At 38.9% G+C, this 17,540-nt stretch overlaps 1 protein-coding gene across 1 annotated transcript in view; it reads left to right on the top strand.

The window, feature by feature from the left end:
• AGGF1 (angiogenic factor with G-patch and FHA domains 1) overlaps positions 1–13,043 on the top strand; it is a 38,878-nt gene extending 25,835 nt beyond the window's left edge. Inside the window, exons 11-14 of the mRNA XM_004613209.3 lie at positions 2,198–2,280; positions 4,044–4,171; positions 7,563–7,662; positions 10,723–13,043. Of these exons, the coding sequence (XP_004613266.2) occupies positions 2,198–2,280; positions 4,044–4,171; positions 7,563–7,662; positions 10,723–10,923 (512 nt within the window). The 3' untranslated portion in view covers positions 10,924–13,043. The remainder of the gene's footprint in view (positions 1–2,197; positions 2,281–4,043; positions 4,172–7,562; positions 7,663–10,722) is intronic.
• The last annotated feature ends 4,497 nt before the right edge of the window (positions 13,044–17,540 follow it).

The following is a 17,540-nucleotide window of genomic DNA, read 5'->3' on the forward strand; positions in this document are numbered from 1 at the left end:
CCTTGGCACCCATGATATTCAAAATGAGCAATGGACAATAAATGATCTAGTATCTGCCTCTGGCAGGCAGGCTTGCATGGTGGTGGGAAAATTCGAGCAAAACATAATGCCCAAAGTAGAGAATATTGGGGAAATTGCCTGCCATGGAGGCAGGGTGAGGACTGGGATGCGGGGAGGATATGCTGGGGACACTGGTGGTGAGAATGTGCACTGGTGGAGGGATGGCTGTTCAATCATTGTACGGCTGAATCTCGAACATGAAAGCTTTGTTAATGTATCTCACAGTGATTAAAAATATGAAGAAAAGTAGTGTGGAGTTCATACCCAATTCAGTCAGCTTAATCAGTGGCTGAATAAATAGCAGTACTCCTACATTTAAAAAAAAAAAAGAAGAACTGTTGGCTGATTGTGCTGTCCTAGTTACCTCTCTGCTAATATGTCATTGTAGTGATGTGCCTCTCTCCACTGGAGAAGTTACTCCTTTGCTTTCAGTACATACATAGATCTGCTACATTCTAAATAGTCTTGAACTAGTAAATATTTTTTTCACATGAGTTTTCCTGATACCATGTGTACATGACTGTTTATTGCTTCTTATGTTAGATTATAAAAATGGGTGACAGAGCGATAGTACAGTGGATACAGTGTTTGCTTTGCATGCAGCTGACCTGGGTTTAATCTCCGGCATCCCATATGGTCCCCCAAGCACTGCCAGGAGTAATTCCTGAGTGCAGAGCCAGGAGTAACCCCTGAGCATTGCTGGGTGTGACCCAAAAAGCAAGAAAAAAGCACTGTAGCACTGTCGTCTCCATTGTGAGACTTGTTACTGTTTTTGGTATATCAAATACGCCATACGCCACGGGTAGTTTGCCAGGCTCTGCCATGCAGGCGAGATACTCTCGGTAGCTTGCCGGGACAGAGTAATTAAACCCAGGTCGGCCGCATGCAAGGCAAACGCCCTACCGCTGTGCTATCGCTCCACACAATGTTTTTTAAAAACTTCACATAAGGGTTGTTGCAACCCACATTTTGCCAAGAAAAAAAAATCAGTATAAAAGCTGGGCCAGCCTTTTCATGTTCTAAGCTGTATGAGTCACTGGATTAGAGTAGATACGTTTTTCACACATTAAGGTTTCTATTATCTGGCAACTGTTGTAATAAAAGTTAAGGTTTATCCAGACAAAAAGGAAAATATTAGTATAAATATTAATTTAGAAAGTACAATTTATTTGACAGACATTCACCAAAGAACTACCTCAAATTATCAATAACTAGTACTTCTTTCTGAGCTTATTAAAAAATTTAAGCACCGGGGCTGGAGCAATAGCACAGCGGGTAGGGCGTTTGCCTTGCACGCGGCCGACCCGGGTTCAATTCCCAGCATCCCATATGGTCCCCTGAGCACCGCCAGGAGTAATTCCTGAGTGCAGAGCCAGGAGTAACCCCTGTGCATCGCCAGGTGTGACCCAAAAAGCAAAAAAAAAAAAAAAAAAAAAAAAAAAAAAATTTAAGCACCTAATTTGATGATCCAGAAAAAATTCTGAAATATGAGTTAAAGTAATACCATTATGCATGTGTTAGCAGTAACTCAGTCCTCGGAAATATCACTTTCAGTGAATTAGTAAATCTATAGATTTAAGGGCTGTTGAAACTTTATATTTGTTTAATCTCATTTCCACTTTTTAAATAAAGGTTTTAAGGATGGAATGAAAATAAATGAAAAAGATTTCTGATTAAAGAAAAAATATAGTGGCAATCACACATATAAAAAAATATAAAAATAGTATGACTCATTGCACAGTAACAGGAGCCTTGAGTTCTCTGAATTTTTTTAACATTTATCTGTTCCTTTGGAAAATTTAAAGTATTTCTGCATCGGGATTCTATTATAGAAATCATAGGAAAAAGTTAAAATGGTAGTGTTTCCTTTGTTATCTATCCTATCACCTTTCTATAGTCTTTGAGTTTTGAGACTCTAGTCGATTTTAGTTACATAAATACTTTCAAAAGACCTTGTCACAACTCAAAAACTAATGTTTGCTTGAGCTTTTGGTAGGTCTGCATATGGGACACTAATATAATTGATTTTTGTGTTATTAAATAGCAAGCAGTATAAGTTTTTAGATAAACATCTAGTATAAGTGTAGTGCTTTTCTTAAAGTATATTGCGTTTAGAAAAGTTCACTTTTCCTTTTAGTTGGTCCAGCACTCAGTAAGGAAGAAAAAGAATTGGAAAGAAGAAAGGAATTAAAGAAAATACGAGTGAAATATGGTTTGCAGGTAAGGATGTTAGTTATTGTTTGATATGTTAAATTGTACATATGGCTTTGAGCAAAAATGCCATTAAATATGCATCATCCATTTTATATAGAGAAGCTCTTTATAATGATTTATATATATACATTACAAACATAGTATCTATTGTGCAACAAAATGTTGATTGGAATAGAAAAATGATAATGCCCTACATTTGAAAAGGCATTTCTGTTTTTAACCAATTTGTATTATAATCATCCCACTGGAATTGGGAGGTGGTAGTTGAAGAGCCTGGAGCCCCCCAAGCCTTGCGTCTCACAGTCCTGAGGCCACAGTCCCAGCTATTGTTACTGCCCCTCTCCCAACTGAGCACTGCTGGGCCGCTGCAGCACGGCTTGAGCACCCTCCTCTCCCCCAGAATGAAAAACAGAATTAATACAGCCTGGGTTTCAGATCGTAATTAAAACAACATATAGACTTAAACAGTAGGAAAAAAGGAGTCCAAATCAATGAATAGACGTTATTCATGTATGTGTACACATAAATGCTTCATTTTCAATTAAAGCCTGAGGACAACTTGGAGAAAATATGGTCTCCCTCAACAGATGAGGCTGGAACAGTTGGATAGCATAAGCAAAAGCAAAACAGTTTTTGGGGTATAGTTTCTAGCACATATAAATGTAAATTAGATTGTGATTAACTTTGGGAGAAAAATAGAAAATACATGAGGAGAGAGTAATTGTTTTCTGAATAAATTTAATTCAGTTTCTTTCTCTTCTTTGGGAAAAACTCATTTGGGTTAGTAATTCTATTTTTATGTGTTTAAAAGTAGCATTATGAAAAAACCTGAGGTACTTTGCTTGCATTGCTCTAGCAGTCCTTAGCATCTTTGTATCAGTGACATATTTTCCATATAAAGACCCGCAAGTAATAAGAAGACGAAAGAAAAGTTTTCTATGAAGACCTAAGCTGAGTTGATTGGCTTTTCTTTGGTGCTTCTGCCACATTTCATGCATACTTTTTATTGTTGAGCTGGTTTTACTGTAGCAAACTAGATACTAAGTGTGTCTGCTCTCTGGGATTACAAATTTATCTGCATTCTGTCACCTAACATGAAGCTTAAAACACTCTAATCAATTGAGTGACTGATAATTATATAAGTGGTGAAGTATTAAAGCAAAAATGATTATTGTTAATAACCAATATCATTTTTCAATGATTATTGATAATTATTCATAATAACCAGGGTATTTGTGGGGCAAGGAATGTGGTTCAGCCTCAGTGGTAAACCACCTGTCTTGCCTGTGTCAAACTCTGGGTTCAATCCCTGGCACCAAAAAGGGGGGGAAAAAAAGGATTATTGTCATTCATTTATAAAATACTTCTGTTTCTTCCAGGAAGCAGTTTAAAACCATTTTAGTTCTTATGGAGCATTCAGGTTCTTAAAAATATAAAGAAGAAATAAGTTTTTTTCCCCCACCACTATGGTACCATATATTTCTTGGATACTGGTATTTTATAGGAGAAAATGAGTACTTAGTATTTGATCAAAATATACTGTTACAATTGTGTATTGTAATTTATATAGTTTTGTATACAATTTGTGTAGGACTTGAAATAATGCAAACATTTTAAAGGTAGATTACACAGCATATAGTTGCCTAACTCATGTTATGACCTGTTTAAGAGAGACCAGACTGAGCCACATTAGTTAATAAAGGCAGCTTACAAACATGCTTTTATTTATTAGCTTTGTTTTCCTCAATGAATATTATATTTTTACAAAGAATACAGACTATGAAGATGACAAGGCATTGAAGAATCCAAAATACAAAGATAGAGCTGGAAAGCGTAGGGAGCAGATTGGAAGTGAAGGAACTTTCCAGAGAGATGATGCTCCTGCATCTGTTCACTCGTAAGTATTAAATCTTGGTACTTGTAACTTTCTTTGAACTATATCATAATCTGTAGCATAGTCTGACTTCAAGGGCTCTTTATTTTGAATAGGTAGTCTTTAAAGGTGTAACTTATACAAGAAACACTTTTCTTCCCTTTATTGTTAGAATGCATTATTTCTTTTTTTTTTTTTTTTTTTTTTTTCTGGTCAGAAAGAATTGTATTTTCGGTGGTTAACTTAATGTAATAGAAATGTTGACTTTCAAAAATTATAACAAAAACATATAATGTCATAATGCAATGTTTTTCCACCATTTTTATTGAGGTACCAATTTTTTTTTTTTTTTGTGTGTATAGATATCCACTTTATTTTTTTTTTTTTATAGTTTATTTTTAATTAGTGAGTCAACGTGAGGGTACAGTTACAGATTTATACATTTTTGTGCTCATGTTTCTCCCTTACAGAGTTTGATAACCCATCCCTTCACCAGTGCCCATTCTCCACCACCAGTAAACCCAACATCCCACCCCCCCTTCCCAGTCCCGTCTCCCCCCACCCCACCCTGCCACTATGGCAGGGAATTCCCTTTTGTTCTCTCTCTCTGGTTAGGTGTTGTGGTTTGCAATAAAGGTGTTGAGTGGCCATTGCGTTCAGTCTCTAGTCTATATTTGGCCCGCATCATCTTTCCCCCTCATGACCAACAACCACATTTTACTTGCTGTTCCCTTCTCTGAGTTGCCCAGAGTGAGAGAACAGCCTCCAAGCCATGGTGACAACCTCCTGGTACTTATTTCTACTATTCTTGGGTGTTCGTCTTATAGTCTATTATTCTATATTCCACAGATGAGTGCAATCTTTCTATGTCTGTCTCTCTCTTTCTGACTCATTTCACTTAGCATGATACTTTCCATGTAGATCCACTTATATGCAAACGTCATGACCTCATTTTTTCTAACAGCTGCATAGTATTCCATTGTATATATGTACCAGAGTTTCTTCAACCAGTCATCTGTTCTAGGGCACTCGGGTTTTTTCCAGATTCTGGCTATTGTAAACAGTGCTGCGGTGAACATATAAGTGCATATGTCACTTCGACTATACTTTTTGGCTTTTCTGGGATATATTCCCAGCAGTGGTATTGCTGGGTCAAATGGGAGCTCAACCTCAAGTTTTTTGAGAGTCGTCCATACTGTTTTCCAAAAGGGCTGAACTAGCCGGCATTCCCACCAGCAGTGTAGAAGGGTCCCTTTCTCCCCACATCCTCTCCAACAGCGGTCGCTTTTGTTCTTTTGGATGTGTGCTAGCCTCTGTGGTGTGAGGTGGTATCTCATGGTTGTTTTGATCTGCATCTCTCTGACGATTAGTGATGTAGAGCACTTTTTCATGTGTCTTTTGGCCATTCGTATCTCTTCCTTGGTAAAGTTTCTGTTCATTTCTTCGCCCCATTTTTTGATGGGGTTGGATGTTTTCTTCTTGTAGAGTTCAACCAGTGCTTTATATACCCTTGATATCAACCCCTTATCTGATGGGTATTGTGTAAATATCCTTTCCCATTCTGTAGATAGTCTTTGTATAGAATGCATTATTTCTTAGGAAATACCTGAATGAATATGTAAATATCTATGCCTGCACACACATGCATAACCAGCAGTCCAGCCAGTCACTTGTGTGAACATATTTTCTTAGATATCTAGATGCCTGGGCTAGTAAAAAATTGATATGGACTGATATGTTTAATTACTCAACTGTTTTTGTTCTCACTGACTATAGAAATATATTTCTGTGATTTATGGGTTCTCAAACTTTGTATGGGGGAAACATGAGCACAAAAATGTATAAATCTGTAACTGTACCCTCACGGTGATTCACTAATTAAAAAAAAAAACAACAAAATATATTCCTATGATTTGGCTATAGAAAAAATGACATTTCCTACCCCAGGGTTTGAATCTTTAATATGGAACTGGTAAATAATTATTAAGACTTGATTAAATATTATTTTATTTGATTCTTAGAGTTTTAAGTGACATGGTAGCAATTTACTCTTAATGTTACATGAAGTAATTTCTTACAATTGGAATCAGATTTGATAAAATATGTTCGTAAATACACTAAATCACATAGCAAATTTTTAAAGTAATATTTTTGCAGTAATTTCTAGAGAATATTAAAATTATATTAGAGTTTAATTTAAAAAAGTGACACAGTGTGGCATTACTTATTTTTTTTGGTTAATAAAGAGCCTATTGACGTTTTTAAAATGTACAAATATACCTCAAAATGATTTTTGAATGTTAATTGCATTTTTAAAAAAATATGTCAGCTAATAGTAAATCGTTATGGAATTCCTGCCTTGCCAACCCTTCCCCCAGGGCTTCAGGGATTGAACCCAGCACCTTTCACATGCAGCTTTAAATGTTCTACCCTTAAATTACGTCCTAGTCCCTAGAAATTGCTTTCTTTAAAAAAATTAACTGAGAAGTTTAGGTTTGTCAACTAAAAACTATGATGGTACTTGTTGCAGTATATTAATATACCAACACACTAAAACATACATAATGATATATAAATTGTATCTCAATTCCAAAAATTTTTGTAGAGCTGCAAAGACCAGGTGATAGAACGTTAAAATAACCCTTATATTAGCAGAAAGTTCTGTCTCGTTATGTTTTAACATTTTTAAAGTGATATGTAGAAAAGGACACATATAGAGAAAAGAACACAAGTATTGTGTCAGCACCAGTGATCTATCACAAATTTCATGTATTTCTTAGCCAAGAAATGAATGATAAGTAACCCCAAAGACTGCCAGCCTCTTGTGCCTCCTCGGAAGCACTGCTCCTGTTCCTCACTCCTCCCCACCGGTCACTCTCCTGACTTACATCTGCAACTTAATTTCGGTCATTTTTTTATTTTTAAATAAAGGGAACAATTTAGTGTTTTATTTCTATGTCCCTTTCCCCAAACATTTTGTTCGGTATATTTTATTTTCATTGCTATATGATATTCTTTCATGTGACCATGCCACAGTTGAACTCTTTTACCTTTGATAGACATCTGGGTTGCTTCCAATGTTCTTATTGCTAGATTTGTTGCAAAATGGTTTTTGTTGGGGTTTTTTTTTTTTTTGGCAGTGCCAGGGATAGTTAAGCTCAGGCCCTCATATACATAACCCATATACTTTACCCCTAAGCCACATTCCTGGCTCTGCAAAAACATGTCTTTCTGCTGTACTGTGTTTGTGCTTTTTTTATTAGTGTATGTGGGTATAGATACAGTATTTGTATCTTCATTTAAGGTAGGTAATGCCAGTTGTAGTTTCACCAATTGCTAATACCTCATTAATGTATAATAAGGGTGACCCTCACATTCTTTTCAAAATAAACCATCATCTTAATTTCCTTTATAGTGAAATTACTGATAGCAACAAAGGTCGGAAGATGTTGGAGAAGATGGGATGGAAAAAAGGAGAGGGCCTGGGGAAGGATGGAGGAGGAATGAAAACTCCGGTAGGACTTTGTTTTCTTGTATTCTTTTATAGTGGTTGATTGTTTTTGATGTTTTTAGAAAGACTGGAGTTTTTTCACTTCAGCAAGGTAGGATAGTGACATTTTTTGAGCCACAAAGCTTTGTCTGTAACTTTTAATTGTTTTTAGTGACTTCCTTACTGCTACTAAATGTTGTGGGAACACTGTGTCACTTTATAAACAGGGGGACCCTTTATTCTCTAGAGAGTCTGTTTTAGGTTCAAGACACAGAACAGAGAGAATAATGCCAAAAAACAATACTGTGGTTTTTCTGCAGTCCCTTGGTTCATTGGCAGTTCAGATTAAAGTACCCAACTAAAGAACTTTTCCTTTTTTTCTTCTTTTTTTGGGGGGAGAAGGTCTTCCAAGTGGTGCTCAGGAGGCCAGTGACCCCTCCTCATGATTTCCTGACAGTGTGTCAGAGCTGGGGACTCTCTGGGCCACCATGGTGATATTGGGGGCCTCAAAGGCTCCACCCAGCAATGCTCATGTGGTGCGGGGGACAAAACAGAGCCAGCAGCAGGCAAGGCATGTGCCTTAGCCCTATACTATCTTTCCAGACCCCAAAAACTTTCTTGATATTTTGGCATCTAAAGAAATAAAAGGTGGGGGTGGGGGTGAGGGCAGGGAGTGCAGATGATAGTACAGTGGATTGGACTCTTGCCTTGCAATGCATATGGTCCCCGGGCACCATCAGGAGTAATTCTGGAGTGCAGAGCCAGGAGTAACCACTGAGCATCATCAGGTGTAGCTCAAAAAACAGAACAAAAAAAAAAAAGTAAGAAAGGATGGGTTGATGCAAGTTTAAATTTTCTCATTGTTATTGAGATACAATGGGGAGAACATGGAGTTTTGAGTTTGTTTGATTTTTGTTGTCTTTTTCTTTTTTTGCCGGTTGGGGCGTTCGGGGGCAGAGCACTCCCCAGTGTACTCAGAAGCTCTTTCACAGCTCTGTGCTCTGGAGTCCCTCCCCAGCAGTGCCTGAGATTGATGTGGTCCAGAGATTGATGTGGGCCTCCCACAGGCAAAACATGCACGTTAGCCCTTTGAGTATCTCTTGTCCCAGAACATGGACTTTATTTGGAGAATGTGGTCTCTCATTTTCCAGCTATGACTAGGGGAAAATTTGGACGTCAGTTCCTTTTATGAAAATGAGGGATCATAAGAACCCTTTCTCATGGATATCATGAAGATAAAGCCCTTTGTGTGGTATCTGACAGATACTAGGTTTTCAGTAATTGGATTAGTTCTAATTAGTTCTTTTTGTTTGTTTTTGTTTTTGGACCACACTTATAGGTGCTCAGGGCTTACTCCTTGCTCTGTGCTCAGGGATCACTCTTGGCAAGGCTCAGGGGACCATACATGTATGATGCTGGGAATTGAACCTGGGCCAGGCTTTTCCTGCTGTACTATCTCTCTGGCTGCTCTACTTGGTTCTTTTTTTTTTTTTCATTAAAAAAAATATTATTATTATTATTTTTAATTGACTCACTGTGAGAACAGTTACAAAGCTTTTAAGTTTAAATCTCGGTCATACAATGATCAAACACCCAACCCTTCACCAGTGCACATTTTCCACCACCAAGAATCCCAGTATACCCCCCATCCTACCCCTCCCCCTGCCTGTGTGGCAGATGATTTCCACTTTCTCTCTGATTACATTAAATATTTCGACAAAAGACCCATTATTATTATTTGGAATTTTCCCCCAGCAATCAGAGCTGCCGAAAAGGCCTTATTAGATAATTTGTTTGCCATTGCTGATTATGAAGAGCATATGATGTCATGTGGCCAGGGATTTCTGATATTTTAGTAATTAAGTCTGGAGGGATTTCTGCCAAAAAGCCGCTGGGTTTCAAGATTGGTTAGTGTGCCTCTGGGATCATGGCTGTTCAGAAGCCAGTAGAGCCGTTCACAGGCGGCAACTCAGGGTCTCGTCTGGATGGGGAGGAGGGCCAGTTCCCCTAATTGGTTATTAAAATAATGAGGAGACAATGTTGCGATTCCTGGCAGACATTTCTCTGGACTTAGTTACTAAAATACTAAAATACAGAAATCCAAAACTATGCTGCTGCTAGTGCGGCCTCCTGACCTCATATCTCTTCATTCTCAGCAATGGAAAACAAATTACCAAATGCTTTCTTTTCAGCAGATCGACTTTAGGGGGGGAGAAACTCCAAATCAATAATAGTGAATTTTTTTTGTTTAAATATTGAATGTAATCAAAGTAAAGTGAAAGTAAAGTGAAATTTACCAGTTACACATGCGGGGTGGGGGGCTGGGGAGGTGGGGGGAAGGGGGGAGGTATATCGTGATTCTTGGTGGTGGAATATGTGCACTGGTGAAGGGATGGGTATTTGAGCATTGTATAACTGAGACTTTAACCTGAACACTTTGTAACTTTCCACATGGTGAATTAATAAAAGAATTAAAAAAATAATAATAATGAGGAGTCCTGAACTTCTGTTGGGAAAACAAAAGGTATTGTCTATGATTCAGTGTTTCACTTTGGTGAGGCTTAGGCTGGTAATTTTCAGTAAATCGATTGCTTTCCTTCTGCTGAGAGTGGAAAGACAGAATATCCAGCACAGTAGTGAAATTTGGTGAGTGCTATTTAAGGAGCACTCTCGTCTCTAAAATCAGATGTACTTACTGTTCGTCGAAGCACTACAGAAAAATCTGTTGATGTTTCATTTGTACAGGCTGTATTTATTTCTGTATATATTAATGCATGTCTAGACTTTTTATTTTTATCAATCTTCCTTTTTTTTCTTTTTGGTTTTTGGGCCACACCTGGCAGTGCTCAGGGGTTTCTCCTGGCTCTATACTCAGGACTCACTCCTGGAAGGGCTCAGGGGACCATCTGGGATGCCAGGGATCAACTGTGGGTCAGCTGCCTGTAAGGCAAACTATCTATTCACTGTGCTATTGCTCCAGCTCCAGCTATGCAAAGAATTATAGTTTAAAGAGCAAATTTAGTACATCAGATTTCAGTGTGTTTAGATTCTGCAATAAGTTTTGTGCTTAACTTTTGGTTTGTAGATTCAGCTTCAGCTTCGACGAACACATGCAGGCTTGGGGACTGGCAACCCATCCTCAATTGAAGATGTTCACCTTTTCCAGAACAAGAGCAAAAAGAACTGGGAAAAGGCACGGGAGCGTTTTGCTGAAAACTTCCCAGAAACAAAACCTCAAAAAGATGCATCAGGGACCTTGCCTTGGGTAAAGGGGACTGTAGAGTGAAAGTCAATCATTGAACAAAGTCATGCATTTTTAAAAAATGGAGCTTGGAAACTCTTATTTTATGCAGAAGTTTTCTCTCCAGAAGAGAGTGGCACGAGGGAACTGTGTCATAGCTCACGCCTTTTGATTCAGAAATGTGTAATAAAGGAAGGTTTGCAGCTTTTAAAACCATTTTTTAAAGTTGATGAATAGTGACTGCAAATCAGGTAAAGTTGAGGGTGGTCTGAAGTTCACAGGGCACAGATGAACTCAGACCTTATTTTCTTGTCATTTATAATATCCGTATATGCAACTATCCATATAAGCAAAATTCATGTAACTACTAATGACTTAAATGTACATTTGTCCTTGTCTTCATATATTCATTATTATTATATGCGCGCGCACACAAAGTTTATAAAAACAATTTAACTATATGCATCTTTGTTTATTATGCCCATTAGATCCTAGATTTTTAAAAAGTTGAGAAAACCTGGGTAGTGGTCCATAAATTTTTTGATCCTTGAAACAACCTAAGTAATATTATTGAAGAACTAATGAACAGGTGACATGTTGTAGAAAATTAGTCTTTCATTGTTTTCTTCTGTGAAGAATCTTGTTGGTTTGTACTATATATTAAGCATTTGCATTTGGTTTATTTCATAGCTGAAATATTTAGATATGAACAGTTGAGCACAGGATTGAACTAGTCAATGTGCTGTGCAATTTGTAGTTTTGATAAATCCCATTGCTGGCAATGGAGTTGTGCCAGAGAAATCTGATTTCTAGTGCAAAACGATTACCTAACCAAGACCTCAAATTAAAAATATTTATTGAAAGTGTTCTCAAATGCAATAAAAGTATTGTAGCGTCAAAAAGTGTGATTCATTGAGCCAGTGATTTAAATGTAATGGTCTGCTTTGAACTCTACAATCAGAATTTTTCTCTTTACATTTGGGCAGAACAGACGCAGAAACTGGCCTCAGAATACTGGAGACTGCAGTGCAGTTTCCCGAGGAGAGATGTCACTGCTTGGCCAATATCAGTATTCTTTTTCATTCTACTTTTCTCTCAGACTTTTTGCTGGGAAATTAATGCTGAATTGATCCTTTTCTTCCATTATCTGTAAGTTATCACTTCCCCATCTACTATAAAGAAATGCCTTCAAGATTTAGAAAGGAAAGGAAAACTTTTTAAAATTTATAAAGTAGGGAAGATAATTTAGAAAGGTTACATTGGAACTTCTGGTTTAAATAGAATACTAAGAAAAGTTCATTTATTACTGAAAAAGACATCTGGGAAGGAGGGCGCCCAGTGGACTGAGCTCATGCATTGCATGCAGGAGGCAGGGTTTGGTCCCCAGCACTCTGTGGTCTGAGCACAGAGTACTGCTGGGTGTGACCCCAGAAGTCCCCCAAATTAAAATGTCATTTTTTACCAAACAAGCTGTCAAGTTTCTGTAGATGTAATCTAGACTAATAAAAGGCCCTATAACTCCAAATCTCTACAATTTTCTCGACAATAGAGTTTCTTGTGTCCTTCCTGCCACCTGCAAATTTACTTGGAGGAAATCTGAGTGTCCTGTCATTTTCTATGAAATAGAAGAAGAGAATTACTCTCTCAAATGCAGTTCTAATATCGGTACCCTTTGCATGAAGCAATTATTTGACCCCAAAGCAGACTGCTTCTGGCAGATCTCACTCATTGGATTAGTATGCAACTGTCTCTATATAATATTTCCTGTTTTTATTACTAGCTTGAGAAGAACTTTTTTCATTGTTTTGTTAAGAAAATGGAAACTTGAAAATGGTGATAAAAATAGAAATATATGTGATACTTTGCATTATGAAAAAATTTCAGATCTAAAGTCTCAGGGCTACACTTTGTAGTGGTTATGGCACTGAAAAATGTCTGAGTCTATTTCCGTCTGTGAAATAAGTATCTCACATTCTATCGAATAAATAATGATAAAATGTATATAAAAGCACTTTGTAAGCTGTACAAGTAGAACAAATGTAAGCTTCTATTTGTTTAGAAGTATAGATGTGAATTATGTACAATTTGGATAACATAAAATTGTTTTGTGTCTAATATTTTAATTTGTAGTTCATTCACACCCTATAAATTGACTAATAACTTTATATGTATATTTTGAGTGGACCTATATGTTGCTGAATATTGAGAAATATACTTTGTAGAACATTAGAAATTGGAAAAACTGAAAAGAAAACAGTATTAAGAATATCAAGTTTTCTATAGCGAGCATAAAATTGTTTTGATAAAAGAAAGGACTATTTTTTTCTGTTCCTAACTAGCTTTTAGTTCTGATATTTCATTTTTAGTCTAGTTATGAATTTACTTAGCTTACCCAAATCAAACACTCGCCAACTTTCCTGTAACGGATAATTTCATCATTTAATAATTGGTATGTTTTCAAGGAGCAGAGAAAAGATTAAATCAGAGGTAAGGGAAAGCAAGAAGTGTCTGAGGTTGTGTTCGAAGGTGGTCTGTCAAATTGGAGAATAGAGAGATGTGCTTGTCCGATCCAGAAATATTTCTAGACCAAACACTTGAAGATTTACCGGAACAAGAGTATGTTCCCCCATCATCTTGTTTCAAGTGCACTTATTTTTCTAGGGTACCATTTACACCTCTGCTCTGAATCTTTGACCCGAAACATTTCATTTTATTTTTTCGAGACTAAAGTTTAAATATGTGGGGGCCAGAGAGATAGTACAGGGGTTAAGGTATCTGTCTTGCTTGTAGCTGACTCCAGTTTAACACCCAGCAACACATGGTATGTAGAGCACCACCAGGAATGTGAACCCTGAGCACTGCCAGAGATGGAAAAAAAATAAATAAAAATATTTCAATTTGAATATATTTAGATTTTTTTAAATGATGCAGTATCTATGTATTGCCTGTGTGTCAAATCTAGACTTTCTGTTTCACTCTATTGTTCGATGATACTGAGGTTCAAAGCCAGGATCTCATATGACCAGGGCATGCCCTGAATCACCAAGCTACATCCCAACTCCTCTTAGTGTTGGATTAGACCTGATAGTTACAAAATGACTTTTGGTGGGGCCAGAGTAATAGCACAGCAGAGAGGTGTTTGCCTTGTACGCAGCCGACCTGGGCTCAATTTCTGACATCCCATGTGGTCCCCCATGAACCACCAGGAGTGATTCCTGAGCACAGAGCCAGGAATGACCCCTGAACATTGCTGGGTGTGGCCCCCCTAAAGAAAGTTACTTTTGGAACATGAGTTATAGTCATGTCCACTCTTTTGGGAGGGAGGGGGATTTGGGCTCCACTTGACAGCACTCTGTGCTGGGCATCCCTGCTGGCAGTGCCCAAGGGACTATGGTGCCAGTGATTGAGCCTGGGCCATTTGCTTGTAAGGCAAGTGCCTTAGCTCTGTACTCACTGTCCAGCTCTAGTGTTCTCTTATCAGGAAAACGAAGCTTGCAAGGAAGCTCTCACGGCAGACGCAAGACCATCCTTTGGAACCTGATTGCACAGGTGCCCAAAATTGCAAGAGAAGTTGAAAAGGTGGGTAATAGAATTCAATGGTTAACCATGAACCATTAACTGGGGACCTAATGCTCAGACTTAATCTAAGTTCACTGAGCAGGGCTTCTAGACGGTGGACAGTGGAGACTGAGCGGGTAATAACTGCCAGCTAGATAGCAGCTACCCACCGGGGGGCCTGAGAAGCTAGTTCATTTGTGATGCAGTTCTACTGTGTAATGTTTCGTGGTTATTCAAATGAAAAACAACATCTATACCCTGACGATATCTTGACTACACTGCTGATCTTATATAGGAGCCTGTATATGGCATAAATCCAAACATTTTATGGATTAAAAAATGTTGAGTGCATTCAGGAGCTCAAAGTTTGATTCCTGGAACTGTACGGATCCCTGAGAACTATCAGGAGCGATCCCCAAACACAAGCACAGATCTGGGTGTGGCCCTTGAGCACTCCCAAAACAAAAATTCTTTTTCAGGTACATATCACTGTCACTGTCACTGTCATCACTGTCATCCCGTTGCTCATCAGTTTGCTCACATGGGCACCAGTAATGTCTCCATTGTGAGACTTGTTACTTTTTTTGGCATATCAAATACGCCACGGGTAGCTTGCCAGGCTTTGCTGTGTGGGCGGGATACTCTTGGTAGCTTGCTGGGCTCTCTGAGAGTGATGGAGGAATTGGACCCGGGTCGGCCGTGTGCAAGGTAAACACCCTATCTGCTATGGAGTTATTAATTACCAGGGAGTAAGCAAACTTAGACTTTTTGTTATTTGCATATTTGAACTTTATGACAAGTACAATCATGTTGTTTGCTGTAGATACTTTATGAATAGAAATTCACACATTTATGAATAGAAATACACCCCCAGAAAGTGAAGAGGCCTACAGGGCCCACGCCTAGGGGCCCAGTGTGCATATGTGAGTGTGTGTTGACCCAGAGTGACCAGTAGTCTTCTCCAAACCAGGTCTCTAGTGTCCTCTGTTAGATGGCTGTGCCCGTCTGACCATGGTGGAAACCAGAAACCTGTGAGGTGACTAATTGCATTTTTCCTCCATCACTTTCTCTCCCTCACCCGTAATTTCTATTGTGTTAGTCATCATCACTCATCTGGACTCCCAGAGGGTTAACTGGTATCTCCAGACTCCATGCTGCAGACACTGTCTTCAGTACTTCTTTTTGTCATTTATGTAAATCTTCTGAGCACACAAAATAAAATCCTGGGCTGGAGAGATGTTACAGGGGTTAAGGCACTTGCCTGTGTGTGACTGATCCTGATTTGGTCCCTGACACCATGTAAGGTCTCTTTGAGCTCTGCCAGGAAAAAATAAGCCTTAAGCACTGCTCGGTGGGATCCACCCCACCCCCAAATAAAAAAGCTGAAAGAAAAACAGAACTGAAAACAAAATACTGGTATATAAGCCCCTGCTGACCTAGTCACTGCCAACTTTTCTATTTTGTGTCACTCATGCCAGCTTGCTCTCTGGGCTCCAGCGTGCTGGCTCCGGTTCCTCAGACTGTCAGACTGCCGTGGCCTATCTCATCTCAGGATACTTAGATTCCTTTATGTATGGAATACTCTGTCTCTACCCTTAGCCTTACCCTAGATCTCTACCAATTCTTTAAGAATGCTTCCCTCGTCTCCCTAGACTAATTGCTTTGATAACTTTCCTTGAAAATCTTTATTTCTTTCATAGACTACTTATTTTGTTTCAGTGTGATTACTCTGTCTGGATTCTGAGTGGCATGTGGCCTGGACCTTGGTTTTTCTCCTGACTACCTTCCTGTAGCCATGCACTGTGCCTGAAACTTAGAGGCATGAAGAGAAGAGCAAGGTGGGCTTGGGGAACTACAAATAGGTTGATCTAGATGAAGTTTGCCATGACTGAGGAGATACGGGAAGAACTGAGCACAACTGAAGATCTTTAGCAATGACTTTCATATAATCATCCATAATAAGAAACACAGTTTGTAACACAGCTCCATGCTTGTCTGTGTTTGCATACCTAGCAGATTTTATATACCTGTTCTTAGCCATTAGTTCATGTAATGAACTTTCATTTTTGTTTTCCAAATGAATGGTTCCAACCACTAAAGTGATTTTGTAATCCACTCATGAGTTATGTCCTCCAGTTAGAAAAACACTAATTTCAAGTTTGGTTTTCTCAGTTTTGACAGGAGCAGTGGCACTGACTTCAGTGCAGCCGTGCGTGGTGTGGGTATGGTTATGTGTGTGGGTGTGGGGTTGTGGCAGCAGTGTCTCCCTGTGGCAGTGTTAAGAGAGTCATATACTATTCACTTTGGGGAGAGAGTGAGCTGGACTACACCTGGTGGTACTCAGGGATTGCTCCCAGCTCTGTGCTCAGGGATCAGCCTGGCTCTGCTCAGGGACTATATGAATTGTTGGGGGTAAAACCAGGGTCAGCTTGACTACATGTCAGGCAAGTGTCTTAACCCCTGTTTTTTCTCTTCAGCCCCTCATGTTACCTGTTTACCCTGGTCTGGTTTACAATTCAAATTATGAAATAGATTTCACAGGAAGAAAGGGTTTCACTGCTCAGAGAATGTGGGAGAGGTTAGGGAGGGAAGCTGAGTCACTTACATACACCCATTCTCACACTGTTAAATTTGGTTTTACCTCTTTGGCAATGAGGAATCCCTTGAAGGATTTCAAACAGGGAAACGCCTTCATGAGATGTAGCAGATGTACTAACTGAAGAGAGGCAGCGAGGAGGCGGCAAAACTCTGGGAGGCTGATGCACCAGTGAACAGTTTATCAAGTGCCCTCAGTTGCTGTGCAGACCTCAGAGAGAGGGACTTTTCACTGCTGTGTCTTCAGTGCCTACCATGGATTGCTTGGTATAAAAGGGACTCTGTTGGGAGGCTGAATTAAACACATTTGTGGCATGTCAGGCACTAAAGCACACATTTGCTTATACTCTCTTTTTTATTTCTGCTGGTATCTTATGATTTAGAAAACGGAAGCTTAAAGTGCTCAAGGGATTGAGGCCATTCCTGAGCATTGTGGGCTTGATGGTGAGGTGCTCATGCGGGTTAGTGCTCAGGCAGGCGATGCTTGGCGGCCAGCAGGGGCCTGAAGG

The sequence above is a fragment of the Sorex araneus genome, chromosome 1, assembly GCF_027595985.1.
Source record: "Sorex araneus isolate mSorAra2 chromosome 1, mSorAra2.pri, whole genome shotgun sequence".
In the NCBI taxonomy this organism is placed as follows: Eukaryota; Metazoa; Chordata; class Mammalia; order Eulipotyphla; family Soricidae; genus Sorex; species Sorex araneus.